The sequence below is a fragment of the Delphinapterus leucas genome, chromosome 19, assembly GCF_059928025.1.
Source record: "Delphinapterus leucas isolate spDelLeu-1000000601 "Yukka" chromosome 19, BTC_Dleu_Yukka2, whole genome shotgun sequence".
Lineage (NCBI taxonomy): Eukaryota > Metazoa > Chordata > Mammalia > Artiodactyla > Monodontidae > Delphinapterus > Delphinapterus leucas.
The window spans coordinates 10,081,002-10,094,950 of NC_143147.1; the positions used below are offsets into that span (position 1 = coordinate 10,081,002).

General features: G+C 46.5%; 1 protein-coding gene across 2 annotated transcripts in view; it reads right to left on the bottom strand.

The window, feature by feature from the left end:
* The window catches only part of COX10 (cytochrome c oxidase assembly factor heme A:farnesyltransferase COX10), a 111,053-nt gene that overhangs the window by 13,687 nt on the left and 83,417 nt on the right, over positions 1 to 13,949 (bottom strand). The window contains exon 6 of one of the 2 annotated variants that reach the window (XM_022560934.3): positions 496 to 728. The exons of the other annotated variant lie outside the window; for it this stretch is intronic. Coding sequence (XP_022416642.1) covers positions 496 to 728 — 233 coding nt within the window. The remainder of the gene's footprint in view (positions 1 to 495; positions 729 to 13,949) is intronic. 2 annotated transcript variants of the gene reach the window in all.

Genomic DNA, 13,949 nt, shown 5'->3' on the forward strand with positions numbered 1-13,949 from the left:
ACTAATGAAAATAGTCTGTCCTCTCCTAAGAGGGGAGAATAGTCTGGTTCTGGGGAAGCGAAGAGCTGGTGCAGCAGGCCTGCTGACGAGGCAGCATCCACTGTGCCCGGGCCGGCCCTGACACCCACTCCAGGATCGGGACCGACCCCACACAGCACCAGGCCTGCCTTGGCTCCTGACTTTCAGGGGCTTTCTTCTCATTCTACCTGTTGCCCTTTGTTTTCGCTCAGCCCTTCCCTACTGGTGAGAGCATCTGTTCACCCAGAAGCCAGGCTGACACGGTCTCCCTGCAGCTCTACACTCGATACTTCCGACGGCCACAACCGCACACGTGCCAAAGGGTTGGTACTGAAGAGAACGGCATCTACCACCAAGTACCGCAGCTCAGGGAAGGAAGTGGCCTCTGACCAGTGGTGTTAGCGCATGGAAGAGCCCCTGAGCTCACGGGGCCAGCACCCAGGCCCCGGGTCTGTGGAGAGACGCTGAGACACTCACCAGCATCCAGGCTGCCCGTGGCCGCGGTCCAGCCCATGAGGGGAGGGATGGCCCCCACGACGGCTCCCACCCACGTGTTGGCAATGCTGATCCTCTTGAGCGGGGTGTAGCAGCAGGTGTACAGGAAAATGTTGAAGAGCCCCAGAGCTCCCGTGAGTGGGTTTACGCCCCAGGTCAGAAGGGCAACTCCCGGAACTGCACAGCAAGTGGCAAAGGACACAGCTAGCAGCGGGCTGGAAGAGAGCAGGGGACACAGAGCCATCACTTTCAGCTCCAAGCAATCACGACGTGGGGCACAGGTACAGGGAAGCGAGCTGGGGCGTGGTGCTGGCCTGGCTTCTGCCCTGAACCAGGACATCCTCTGGATGACATTTACAACGAGGAGGGACTGGCTTGCAGGAGCTCGGGCTGCTCCTCCTGGCTTTGCCAGCCGGGACTAACAAAGTGAAGAGAGTGGAGGCCGACGAGGCCCGGATTCAACAGGAGGCCCTGCCCCACCTCCCAGGCCGCAGGATGTCCCGGCCTCCCTGTCCTTATCTGAGCAGCAGTGACCGCCCCCTCCTCCCAGGGCTGACGCGAGGGCTGCCCAACACGGCACCTGCTTTGCACATGGTTCTGTTGCACAGCTGGTGGGAAGTTAAGTGATCGTGACAGATGACCCCTTCGGAACCCAGGATTTAGGATTGGGGCAAAAACCAGTGTCTTACTTCTGGAAGCAGTCCTGTCCATTTACTTACTCTTTATTTAAAAACATCACCCAGTTAGTACTGACGCGTAAGGACAGTGTGCCTGAGTACCACTATGTGTAACAAATTACAGGCTCAGCACGGCACCAGCTCTGGGCCAGCAATGAGACACCAGGGGCCGCCCGCGGTGATCACGCTGCCCGGCCGGACCGTGGTTTATGGACACACAGCTTTCAAAAGAGGTGGCACAACGCCCTATATGTAAATTGTCAGATAAAAAGTCTACAAGCCTGGTTCTCAACAGAGCCTACTTTATACAGTGGACTTCCTGGGGCCTCTTGTGAAGGGCTTTTCGAAAGTGTGGAAACTGCATCTACTAGTCCCTGCCCATCTGCATGTTTCTTTACTCCCCTGAAGACACCTAGGGAGGGCGCTTCAGCCTGTCTCCTCCTTGGAGAAGCCACGGCTCACTCGCAGGCCCCAGCACGTGCCCATGGGGACACAGGCGTCATGGGTGCAGCTCCGAGGGGGCTCTGGTTTTAGGGAGGCCGGCTCGCGTCCCTGCAGGCACACGTGTGGGTGCGGCCATGTCCCTAACACTGCCTGTCTGTCCCTCAAGGAAAAGACAAGATGCGGGGGGTTGGGCGGGGAGCCCCCAACCCCTCAACAGACATCCTTCCCTCTTACTATGAGTGGTGGATACCTTCATCTTGACTTCTGCCTCCCATTTTCTCTCTCATTTTTAAAGGTAAACGCTCCAGTTTTGCTCTTGTGTAATCCCCTCCCTGTCTGTCTTTCACCTTCTCCCTCCACTGAGGCACATCCTCACGTCAACGGCCTTGTTCACATTTCTCCAAGGTCTGACCATCCCCTCCAAACCCAACTAGCCTTGACTTCCCCATCCCTCCCTCTGCTATCGGCCCCAACTCTCTCCCTCACACCTACTGAAGCAGATTTCTCTCTGCTGTGACCTGGATAAACACCATGTGATACACACCATGTGACCTGGACCACCTAGCTTCCCTGTAGAGCAGACACACAGTTTTCCAGGGGCACGGGGAGGAAGACGCCTGGGGTCACCTCTCACATTGGTCCAGAAAGTGGAACTGAAATGGCTGGTAAGCAGTGCAAAAATTGTAACTGCTGTTCTTCTTTCAATCAAGTACTTTATAGCTTATAAGAACAGATTTTTTTTTCCCTATGGGACTCTGAAAAGCTAGTTTTATTTGGGTGGAAGAAAAATGTGGCTCATAAACATTTTTATTTTTCCTGAATTGGACCTTGTGGGAAAAAAAAAAGGCTGTTCACTCCTTCTCCAAGGACTGTGGAAGCCAGTTGGATTCAAAGGTATTAGTGTTGTAAAAAGCCCTTTTACAAAAGTGCGCGTGAATTTAATTTATTGAGATAGGCGATTTTACGTGGAAGTTTAGTTTCTGACCCTTGTCGGAATCACAGAAAATCATGAGACTCAAGTTTGGTGTTTAAATCTGTGCTCAGGGGCACGAATGAAAATTGGGTAGGTTGACAAACCATGTAAACAAAAATGAGGATATCCACCCTGGTAGGGACGATCACTCTCAGCGCCCAGATACTCAAGGAACCCATTTCCTTCCTGGTCCAAGGAGCCTGGGGTCGGCTCATGTTGTGGGTAAAAGTGTCCCAATGACTAATTCTGTGAAGTTTCTACTCCTGTGCTTTATTTTTCATAAACATATATGTTTATCAACAGAGGAATGGATAAAGATGTGGTACTTATATACAATGGAATGTTACTCAGCCATAAAAAAGAACAAAATAATGCCCTTTGCAGCAACATGGATGGAACTAGAGATTGTCATACTGAGTGAAGTTAAGTCTGACAGAGAAAGACAAATATCATATGATACCACTTATATGTGGAATGTATAGTCACAGATGTAGAAAACAAACTTATAGTTACCAGGGGATAAGGGGGGAGGGGTAAATCAGGAGACTGGGATTGACATATACACACTACTATATATAAAATAGATAACTAATAAGAACCTACTGTATAGCACAGGGATCTCTACTCAATACTTTGTAATGGCCTATATGGGAAAAAAACCTAAAAAAAGAGTGGATAGTTGTATATGAATAACTGATTCACTTTGCTGTATACCTGAAACTAACACAACATTGTAAATCAACTATACTCTGATAAAAATTTTTAAAAAATAAAATTAAGGGGCTTCCCTGGTGGCACAGTGGTTGAGAGTCCGCCTGTTGATGCAGGGGACATGGGTTTGTGTCCCGGTCCGGGAAGATCCCACATGCCGCGGAGCGGCTGGTCCCGTGAGCCATGGCCGCTGAGCCTGCGCGTCCGGAGCCTGTGCTCCGCAACGGGAGAGGCCACAACAGTGGGAGGTCCGCATACTGCAAACAAACAAACAAACAAAAAACAAAACAAAAAATAAAATAAAATTAGGGCTTCCCTGGTGGCGCAGTGGTTGAGAGTCCACCTGCCAATGCGGGGGACACGGGTTCGTGCCCCGGTCCGGGAGGATCCCACGTGCCGTGGAGCGGCTGGGCCCGTGGGCCATGGCCGCTGAGCCTGCGCATCCGGAGCCTGTGCTCCGCAACGGGAGAGGCCACAACAGTGAGAGGCCCGCGTACTGAAAAATAAATAAATAAAATAAAATAAAATAAAATTTAAAAAAAATTTAAAAAGTACTTACTCTCCCCCCTACATCTGAGGAAAGGAAGGAGAGAGGGCGGGAAAAAACCCATAAAAGTAACATATGTTCATTTCCAAAAATTTGGAAGGACAGAAAATCACACAAAATATTCTAAATTAGCTTTTCAAAGAAACATTGGTTTATAGCTTTCTAGCCTTTTTTTTTTTTTTTTTTTTTTTTTTTGCGGTACACGGGCCTTTCACTGTTGTGGCCTCTCCCGTTGCGGAGCACAGGCTCCGGACGCGCAGGCTCAGCGGCCACGGCCCACGGGCCCAGCCACTCCGCGGCATGTGGGATCTTCCCGGACCGGGGCACGAACCCTTGTCCCCTGCATCGGCAGGCAGACTCTCAACCACTGCGCCACCAGGGAAGTCCTCTAGCCTTTTTCCAATGATACAAATACTTTAAAAATAACTGAAACAGGGACTTCCCTGGTGGCGCAGTGGTTAAGAATCCGCCTGCCGATGCAGGGAACACGGGTTCGAGTCCCGGTCCGGGAAGATGCCACATGCCACAGAGCAACTAAGCCCGTGCGCCACAACTACTGAGCCTGTGCTCTAGAGCCCGCGTGCCACAACTACTGAAGCCTGCACGCCACAACTACTGAAGCCTGAGCGCCTAGAGCCCGTGCTCCACAACAAGAGAAGCCACCGCAATGAAAAGCCCGTGCACCTCAATAAAGAGCAGCCCCTGCTCGCCGCAACTAGAGAAAGCCCACGTGCAGCAACAAAGACCCAATGCAGCCAAAAATGAAGAAAGAAAGAATTACTTTGCTTGGCTCTTTAAAAAAAAAAAACAAAAACTGAGAACACAATGAATTGTGGTTTTGTTGCTTACTCTATTTTCAATATATCTTAATAATTTCCCTATGCAGTTAAGAATTATTTCACACCATTATCGTTAATAGTTACATAGTGGCCTATTCCGTGGATATACCGCAATTAATTCAATCAATATGTCTTTTTGGACACAGCATTTTTCCAGTTTTTAATTAGAAATAATGTTGGGATGAATATCTGATAGACAGGTCGTTGTTCACAGCTCTGACTATAATACATTCTGAGGATAAGTTCCCAGATCACTGAGTCAGATGACATGAACAGTTTTAGGGGTTTTGACTTGTACCCCAGCCTGTACTCGAGAGTTTATACTAGTTTACACTCCCACCAGCAGTATATGAGAAAGCCTATTCCCAGAACCTGTATCAACACTGGGCACGGCGGCATTGAAAACAAAACAAAAGTGAACAAAGTCAGACAAGTTTACTGAGATAGATAGTATTATCCCCATTTTACAGATGAGAAACTGAGACTCGGAACCAGGACCTGTACTCGGGTTTCCTTGCGGGCTCATTCAGGTAACCCGGGGTTCACCCTCTAACTGGTACGTGGAGGGCACTGGTCTAATACCATTTACTGACGCTCTCACTTCTGGGGGCTGCAGGGGGCTGGGAGGCTGGGGTCTTCAGCTGGGAGCAGCCTCCTGTGTGCTCACAGCTCCTTCAGCTCACCCCACTGCCCACGTGGCCTAACTTCCTACTGCATTCCCTGACATGGAAACGACTGGGAAGCACTCCATTTCTTTGAAACAAAGGACAGACCTGGGATGTAACACGGTGAGCAAGATAGACATGGTCCTCATGCTGGGGGTGCTTATCCCACAGTGGGCGACAGTGAAACAGGTGGAACAGTCAAGTGAGGGGCGAGCCTTCCGGGAGCAGGAACCCAGTGTGGGCGGAGGTGTGGAGCAGGCACGGGAAGTTCGGGGGATGCTGAAGCCAAACCCTGATGGACGGATGGGAGGCAGGCAAAGGGCGGGGCAGCGTGCTTTGGGGGCCAGAGGAGTCAGAGAGCAGAGGTAGGGAGGGCCATGGGGAGGTCTCTGGGCAGATGCAGAGTCCACGAAGCTCCCTCTGCTTCTTAAATCAGGGAAGGAAACGATCAGATCTGCTTTTGAGGAGCCCTCTGCCTGCCAGCACGGCCAGCATTCACTCCACTCATGAGAGGTCCGCATTAGGCGTTTTTTTGAGGAAAATGAATCGCGATCACCCCACTGCACCATTTTTATCAAATGCTCAGTTGAGAGAAACAGCACTCAGGTAGCCAGTAGCCATAATCTACCTTCCAGACCCCCAAACCCACGGTGGGTAAAGCAGGGCAGCAGGGCCGGGCCTGCTCCTCCGGGCGGCCTTCCTCGGCTGACCCCAGGGCGATCGCACCGCCGTTTATTAGCTCCTGCTTTTGCCTCTCCTTGTCTCTCCCACGTCTCCTTTTTGTTGACTTTTTTGATCATTTTTGTTACATTTTACATACGTTTGGAAGTTAACAGAAGCTTTGTTTCAAATAAGGCAGAATAAAAGAGTTAAGTAAACAAAGGGCGACCCACAGGGTTTTGGTTAGAATCTTTGCACACAGTGAAAATACATCAGTAAAAGAAGCGAAGGGTTCTTTTTGAAGCTGGAAGTAGGAAGAGGCCGAGCAAGAATAAAGGGGAAATACATCAAGTGGTATCTGGGTTATTTTTTCAAGTTGGATTTATCGTGAAATCCTTAAATATCATGGTGATATTAAAGTTGCTTAAGTTTAGCTGTCTTAATAAATAGATCTATTTTTGATACAGAAAAAGATTAGGAAAGCGCACTCCTTTCTCATCTCGGTTATACAACTATGATTTTCTGCCTTAGTCTCATAAAATGTGCTCAGAACTAAATCTCAGACCTGAAAGGCAATATTGTCAAAGACTGATTTCTTGTTGTTTTAGGTCAATTACTCATTGTACTCTTCCTCTAATCATGCTGCTCAGCCCTTGATCAAAACACCCACCTAGTCTCCCTGCTCACGGGTTTTGGAAAGTATCCCAAACCTGGGGAGAGGCACCCCACTCCCCCTGCCCCCATTATTTCTCCCTTTATTCTTTATTTAAAATCTTTGTTGACATCTTTTTTTCCTCACTTAAATTCCTTAGAAGTTCATCCACACTTCAAGTGGTACTCGGAGGCCTGATTTCTAGAGGTAAGACCAGAAGGAAGGCGAACAGGAGGCTTCCTCGGGTTTCCCTGGGCTGGGGTGACCCGAGGGAGAGGGTCTCGCTGGGACCTGCTGGCAGACCCTTTGCACCTGTGGTTCTGTCGTGAGCGTGGTCTTTGGACCAGTCACAGCAGCATCACCTGGGAACTTGTTAGGAACCCAGGTGATCTGGAGACCCGCTGCTACGCTATCACCAACGTGACGCTGGTCCTACCTGGCCTGCGTCTGGCCAAGCCGACGCAGGCTGAGCCGACAGAACCCTGCACCCTTGTTCTGCTTCCACTGCTGACTGTGCTGGCCTGGTAAGTCGCCCACTTTCACTTGTCTTTACATAAATGTCACTGCAGTGGAAAGCACTCAGCGCTGTGAACTAGATCTGTCATCAGCTAACGCAGGAACTCAGCTGTATCCCTCAACCCCTCTCTGTTCCAAAGACCTTGAATCCAACCTAGTCACGTGGCTTAACACGTTTTGGCCACTGAAAGGGCGGGATGAAGCAAGTGTGGCAAAGTCTTGATAACTGTTGACTCCGGGGGATGGGTGTCCTGGGGTTCAGTGTGCTCTCTCTACCATTGTGTCCCATGGAACGTTTCATAACAAAAATGTTTCCGAAAATGCTTTGATACTCTTTATTCATATTATCATTCTGGTTTCTGTATACGGCATAACTAAGCATGTTGTACAGGAATCAGGTGGTTCCGAGTTCTCTCATGAGAACTCTGATGTAAACTATCTATGTAAAAGTGGGCGAATTATTTAACCTCTCTGGTCCTTAGTTTCCTCAACTGTAAAGTAAGGGTTGTATTAGGAATCTTTTGATGGCAAGATTGCAACCCGAGTCAAACTGGCTTACACATAAGGCTCGGTAACAATACTATGGGGAAGGCAGGGGTTTTACCCCATGGAGCTATGGGACCTGGAGCAAATTACTTAACCTGCTGGCCTCAGTTCCTTCATCTGTGAAGTGGGAGACACGCCATAGAATTGCTTATGAATTAAATGCAATAATGTAAATAAAGCACTTAAGAGTGCTCACTCAAGGTGTTCATTCATTATTCATTCAAATCTCTCACTGCCTACACAGCCAGCCGCTACACTGGGTGTGGGTACAGCAGCCCTGAACAAGACAGAGAGCAGAGTTTAGTCTAGAAAGGAAGACAGACGTTAAACAAACACAAGTACTATGAACTCTCAAGTTGCAACATCAGCTACAAGAAAAAGAACAGGTGATACGAAACAGTTATTAAATAGAGGACTTATTTAAATAGAGCTGGAGGTAGAGGCTGATAAGCTTGCAATAAATTGTTTCCCCTGATTTATTTTTTCAAAATTATAAAGACGTAACGGATATATACTAGAATATGAAAACGCATGTATATATACTCAAGAATGTCAGTTCTTAATCATAAATTATAAATGTATGATGGCTGTGAAGCATGTTTCTAATAATAACAATTAAAATGGCAGAATATTTCTATCTCCAATTATAACTTTAAATTCAGAATTTAATTTAATTACAGCAAATTACAGAAAAATAAACCAGAACCAGGAGAAACTGGGTTGATCACCTGCAAAACGTTTTTAAAATAAATTTATTTATTTATTTATTTTTGGCTGCGTTGCGTCTTCGTTGCTGTGCGCGGGCTTTCTCTGCGGCGAGCGGGCTTCTCATTGTGGTGGCTTCTCTTGTTGCGGAGCACGGGGTCTAGGTGTGAGGGCTTCAGGAGTTGTGGCGCATGGGCTTAGTTGCTCCGTGGCATGTGGGATCTTCCCGGACCAGGGCTCAAACCTGTGTCCCCTGCATTGGCAGGCGGATTCTCAACCACTGTGCCACCAGGGAAGCCCCCAAACATTTTTTTTTAAATGTGTGCTTACACGTCTACCACAGTAGCTGTCATGGCTTTTATTAAGAACCGAGGAGTTATCTCTGTGAGTGGATGTTGCTGGAGTGAATTTATAAAGGAAAGATCAGAAAAGCAGGGGAACGGGGTGTGATACTGCTGCAAAACATTCCTCATTGTCAATAAAACAGAAAAAAAAATGTGTGAATAAGGAAAACAGCACTACTTGATGGGGGCGGGGAATGGTGGCAGGAAAAGATCTAGCAATTTTCTTGAGCTAAAAAATATTCTTTTGTATCCCTTCACTCACTCATGCAAATAGGTTCACGGCTCATGCTGAGGGTGGAATGATGATTTATTTCCAAGCTCACATCCAAAACTGAATTACATTTTAAATTGAGAGATCTTTCTACTGAGCACCAGCGTGAGGTCTTTCTACTTGTGCCTTTCCTGGCCAAGGCTACCGTGGAAAGAAGCTAAGAGATACGAGTGGGAGGGGAATTTGTGAACACATTTCTATGAATTATTTATTCCTCCCATAAAATCTAGTATTTCTTTGTTTAGTAAAGACCAATCCTTAGTAGCTCTATCAACGTGGAATCTATAGAAATTAGGAACAAATGAGAAAATACAAGCTTTAATATGATACCTACTTATTACACTTAAATGTAATTTAAATTACCTGACTTTAAAATAATTTACTGGAGAAATGTGGCCTTTCTGTTTAAGTAATGTGTCAGAGAGGTCTAAGAAATGTTATATTAAATCAAGAAGGCTTTATATTTTAAGCAGCTCTGCAGGTAATTGGTTTAGACAAAAATGAATCTCATACTTCTTGGTCATTTTTCCAGAATAAATGATTTTTAAATTGTAAAACGAAATTCCCCTTCTTCAAAAACAAAAGAAAACTCAAAACCTTAATCAAACCAAGCCAATTTAACTTTAATTTCCTACATAAATCCCACATTTGAGCTCTGACCTGAGTTTTTGGGAAAAGTGTTCACAAATAACTGTTTTGAAAATATCTCTTCAGAACCTTATTTAGGAGTTTTCTATTTCTGAACAAGTCTGAAGTTACAGACCCTGGAAGGGAGCAGGGGACTGATGTAAATTTAGAATTGAAGGAGTATGTGATGACAATGAGGACGCAAAACACACTTTAAAAGGAAATTAGTTACAGCAAGTTTTGAAAGACTATCAGTTACATATAAAATGATGGTAACCTGCTTCAAGAAAAAATTAAATTTTACAACATGTTTAAGAGAAATGCAAGAATAAGTATGTATTTCTGGCATGATTATATTCAAAATATGGGGACTGTGGTACTACATTAAGTAAAACTTTAAGGAGGAAAACAAAGCAGGTCTGAGCTGAATGAGTTTTTGAAAACTGACTGAAGAATCTTATTAATCTAGGGGGAAGATAAGAAAGATAGGTTAGGGGAAAAAAAACAAAACAAAAAACACTCAAAGGAACACTGGCCCACTGTTGACCTCTCAGATTCAGCCTTCTAACTCAGGAAGGAAGTGAACGGTTACCTCTTGAATGACGCTCCATCGATTCAGCTCAAATTAAGAATATGTTATTCGTACGAAGACTCTGGAATTTTCAAAGAGAAGATTCCTATTGTTCGATCTCCTCCATGAAAAGCAAGTTTCTAGTGTAGTGGTCCAATCTCAGTGTTTTCTCACATCCTTGAGGGCGGGACCACCTATGGAATTCCTCCATTACCCCCAGGCCCCGGGGAGGAACACCTAGGCCTGCCTAGGTGGGAGACACATACTTTTCCTTTTTCCTGGTTGAGCCAGATGGTTTAATTCTGACCCCTTCCCTTTTTAATTTATAGGAATCTATTAAAAAAAAAGCAGCTTTGTTCACTTACATAAACTTAGGGTCAGTGAATTGTTAGGAGTCTTTGAAAAGCTTTAATAAAACACAATTTATAAAAAATGAAGCTAGGAAATAAAACTATCCATCCCTACAGCTCTGGAGACTCCTGGGAGCTGCATGCACGTGCAGCTACTTGGACATGAGGGTGCAGATGTGGGAGGCTGCATCTCCTGCACCGCCTGGGACCGGAGCCTTTGGTCCACAGGTCCAAACAGTGTTTGCAAACATGGACATCTGTAGGGACCAGGCTGGCAATGTGAAGCGTAAAGTGGGCGGACTTAAGAAAAAACAGAAGGCGTGAGGACTGTGGGAACTGCTAGTCAGGTTGCGCTGGCGGATTCCACGTGGGAGTGAGCCAAAGAAGCCTAGAAATCTGTGGTTTTATGTTCAAATTTTCTATTTTTAAACGTTGGCAACTGCAGAAAAGCAGTGCACCAAACAAAAAAGTGCCTCCTCGGGATCTGGTCTGGTGGCTGCTGTTTTGCAGTCTGTGGTCTAGGTGGAAGGTCTCTGCTGTCGAGTGCGTGCAGCTCCTCTGCCCCAGGACGACCCCACACCCTGCCCCCAGCGACACTTCTCTTATCTTTGGTGTGGCCGTTTCTCACTCATCCTCCAAATTCAGCCTTGACATCAAAACACGTCCTCCAAGAACATCTTCCCTCACCCCTCTCTCCTCCCTGTTGGTCCCCCATGGGTGGTCCACGTGCCCTCTGCTGTCACAGCACTTCTTGGTCTCACGCTAACCTCCTCTGCTGCCTTGTCTACCCATCCCCGACGTACGCTCTTTCAGTGCGACTCTGTACCATTCATCTTTACATGCCCGGTACCTAAGGCTGGGGCCCAAAATGTTGGCTGAAACAAACCTTTACAAACCAGGCAAAAGAGAGAACACGATCTTAAGACTACTGCTCCCGTAACAGCAGTCAATGGGAGTAGCATTTGACGGTGTCGAATCTTTTCACATCGTCATCTTATTTGAAAAGGCAGGAAATAAAGTGATAGGACATTAGACCAAATGACTCCAGGTTATTAGTAAAAGGTGTTTGCTCCTATGACTTATTTCCCACGTGACTGCAAGGTATTGGCTATGTCGCTACGATACGATAGTTACTCTGTATATTCATGTTTCTTAGAATATCTAAGTATTGTCTGGTTATACAAAGGGGCCTGGGGGCTGAAGGATTCCTCCATCCCCAGGACTGCTGTCAACAAATGCTCACAACTCACGATGCTTTCATAAATGCTTTCTTTTTTTTTTCTTATGACAATGAGAGAAAAGCATGTTAACTTTCAGAAAACTCCCGTGTTCCTCTCATAGAGCCACTGGGATGACTTGTCACAATGACGTGCACACAGGCCTTTTGCTTGTTCTTCCTAGTATGTTTCATACGTTGAATGATTTTATTTTAAGGATAAAGTTCTGTCTGTTAGCACCACTATTATTAAGTTGAGACCAAATCTGTTCTTCTTGCCACTCCAAATGACTTGTTAACACTAAAAAAAAGAAATTTCTACACTTATAAAATGTTTATGTTCTTATTACATTCGCATTATATACACAACGAGAGACTAATCGTAACCACCCAGAAGCTCTGCAGAGCTTCACCAGGGCCGGCTACGTGTCTACTAGACCAGCGTGACGGGGGTGGGGGAAATGAATAACACTCCCAGGTCCCCTGCAGCCTGCAAGATGTTTACATTTGCTTAACTGCTTACTGGTAAAACCTTCAGTAAATGTGAAAAATGTCTCCTGTAAATCCCTATAATACTTCAGCTAAACCCCGTTCTTTAAGTTAATAATGCCAACTAAACAATCCATTAATTTCACTCCGAAAACTCAATCTTCATCATCCATTTCAAAACCAGGTATGGGCTGCCCCCAATTCCAAGTGCTTTGATTTAGCCTCTCTGAATCACCTTCCACTCTGCTCTTATCGCTCTGTCTCTCCGGCTCACAGCCCACACCTCAAGCTTACAAGTTATGGATCACTCTCATCGGAGCCATTAAGTTGGGAAAACTAACGCTGACATGTAGTCTTTCCCTGTCAACATGACCGAGCTGGAAAATGGATAATTCAAAGGAGACGGAATCAAAATAAGAAAGAAGGCCCAGCCCACGCCTGACTTCTTCAGGAAGCTTTCACTGCCCAGCTGGTCCTTATCCGAATCTCCCCTTTCTGACCTCCCGGAGACCTTCTTGTTTGTACCAATTCATTTATTTCCGTCAACACATGTTTATAGGCTGCCCCGTCTTGTCTGCTAAGCATTTTATGCATTTGGCTAATTTTTCCACCCAGATTATAAGCCTTTTGAGCATGATAACAATAAAACTGACAGTGCTGCTTCCATTCTAGGTAATCAATAAATTTTTGATGAATTAAACAAGGGAATTATGTAACTCTAAAATATAGACAAGATACATTTGGCCTTGACATTCTTAAAAAAGATTAATTTTAATTAGGGTAGACCACGAAAAAAGGTTATTACTTAAAAAAATATATAAGCTATGTTAGAAATTTAAGTCTGAAGGACTTCTACTCAGAGAAAGATGTATCCCTCTGTCCTCTTTGAAAACAAACAGGAGAGTGAACAGAAAACAGAAAGCTCCAACTCTGACAGAACCAGGAAACCCTCCTAGAGAAGAGCGCCAGATACAGGAGAACAGTGAGAGCACACACAGGTCTGTGCATTGAGGCAAACGGTGAGCGTCTAACCTCAGGTCTTCCGGAGGCTCTGCCTACAGGTCACAGAAGGGATCTGACGCCAAGTGGGTGCTCTGGGGGTGGGGAGGTGGGCCCCAGTTAGAAGGTGGCCAAGTAGAATGAGGCCGAGGGTGGCTCAAGCTGTTGGAAAGCAGCCCTGGAGGAGTGGCCTTGGGTGCTGTGCCCTGTATCCGCGCCCCCGCCCCGCTTAACTGCCCCCACAAGCCTTGCCCTTGGCCCAGGGCGCTGGACCAGAACTCGGGCCAGCAAGTCTTCTCACACTGGGCCTGGGAACTGGGACAGAGGACTCGGCCGGAAGACCTGGGGGCCAAGGCTGAGGGTTCCATGTCTATGATGAGTCAGTTTAAGTGGAATTGGGACCTGAAGACCCAACAGGCAGAGAGGAATGAGGTGGAAGCGCAGAGAGCAGCAGCCTTGACACGGGGGTGGGAGGGGTGAGGGGTGCCATGCTTTCTGGAAGTCTGGCTGTAAAAAGAGAAGAAAAACCAGATGGAGGGGCTGATTTAACACTCATCTCTGTGACGGAAGGACCACTTGTCCAAATATTAAGTCAGAAGGAAAGGCCCTGATGGGGCAGAGGGCCTGGGAGGCC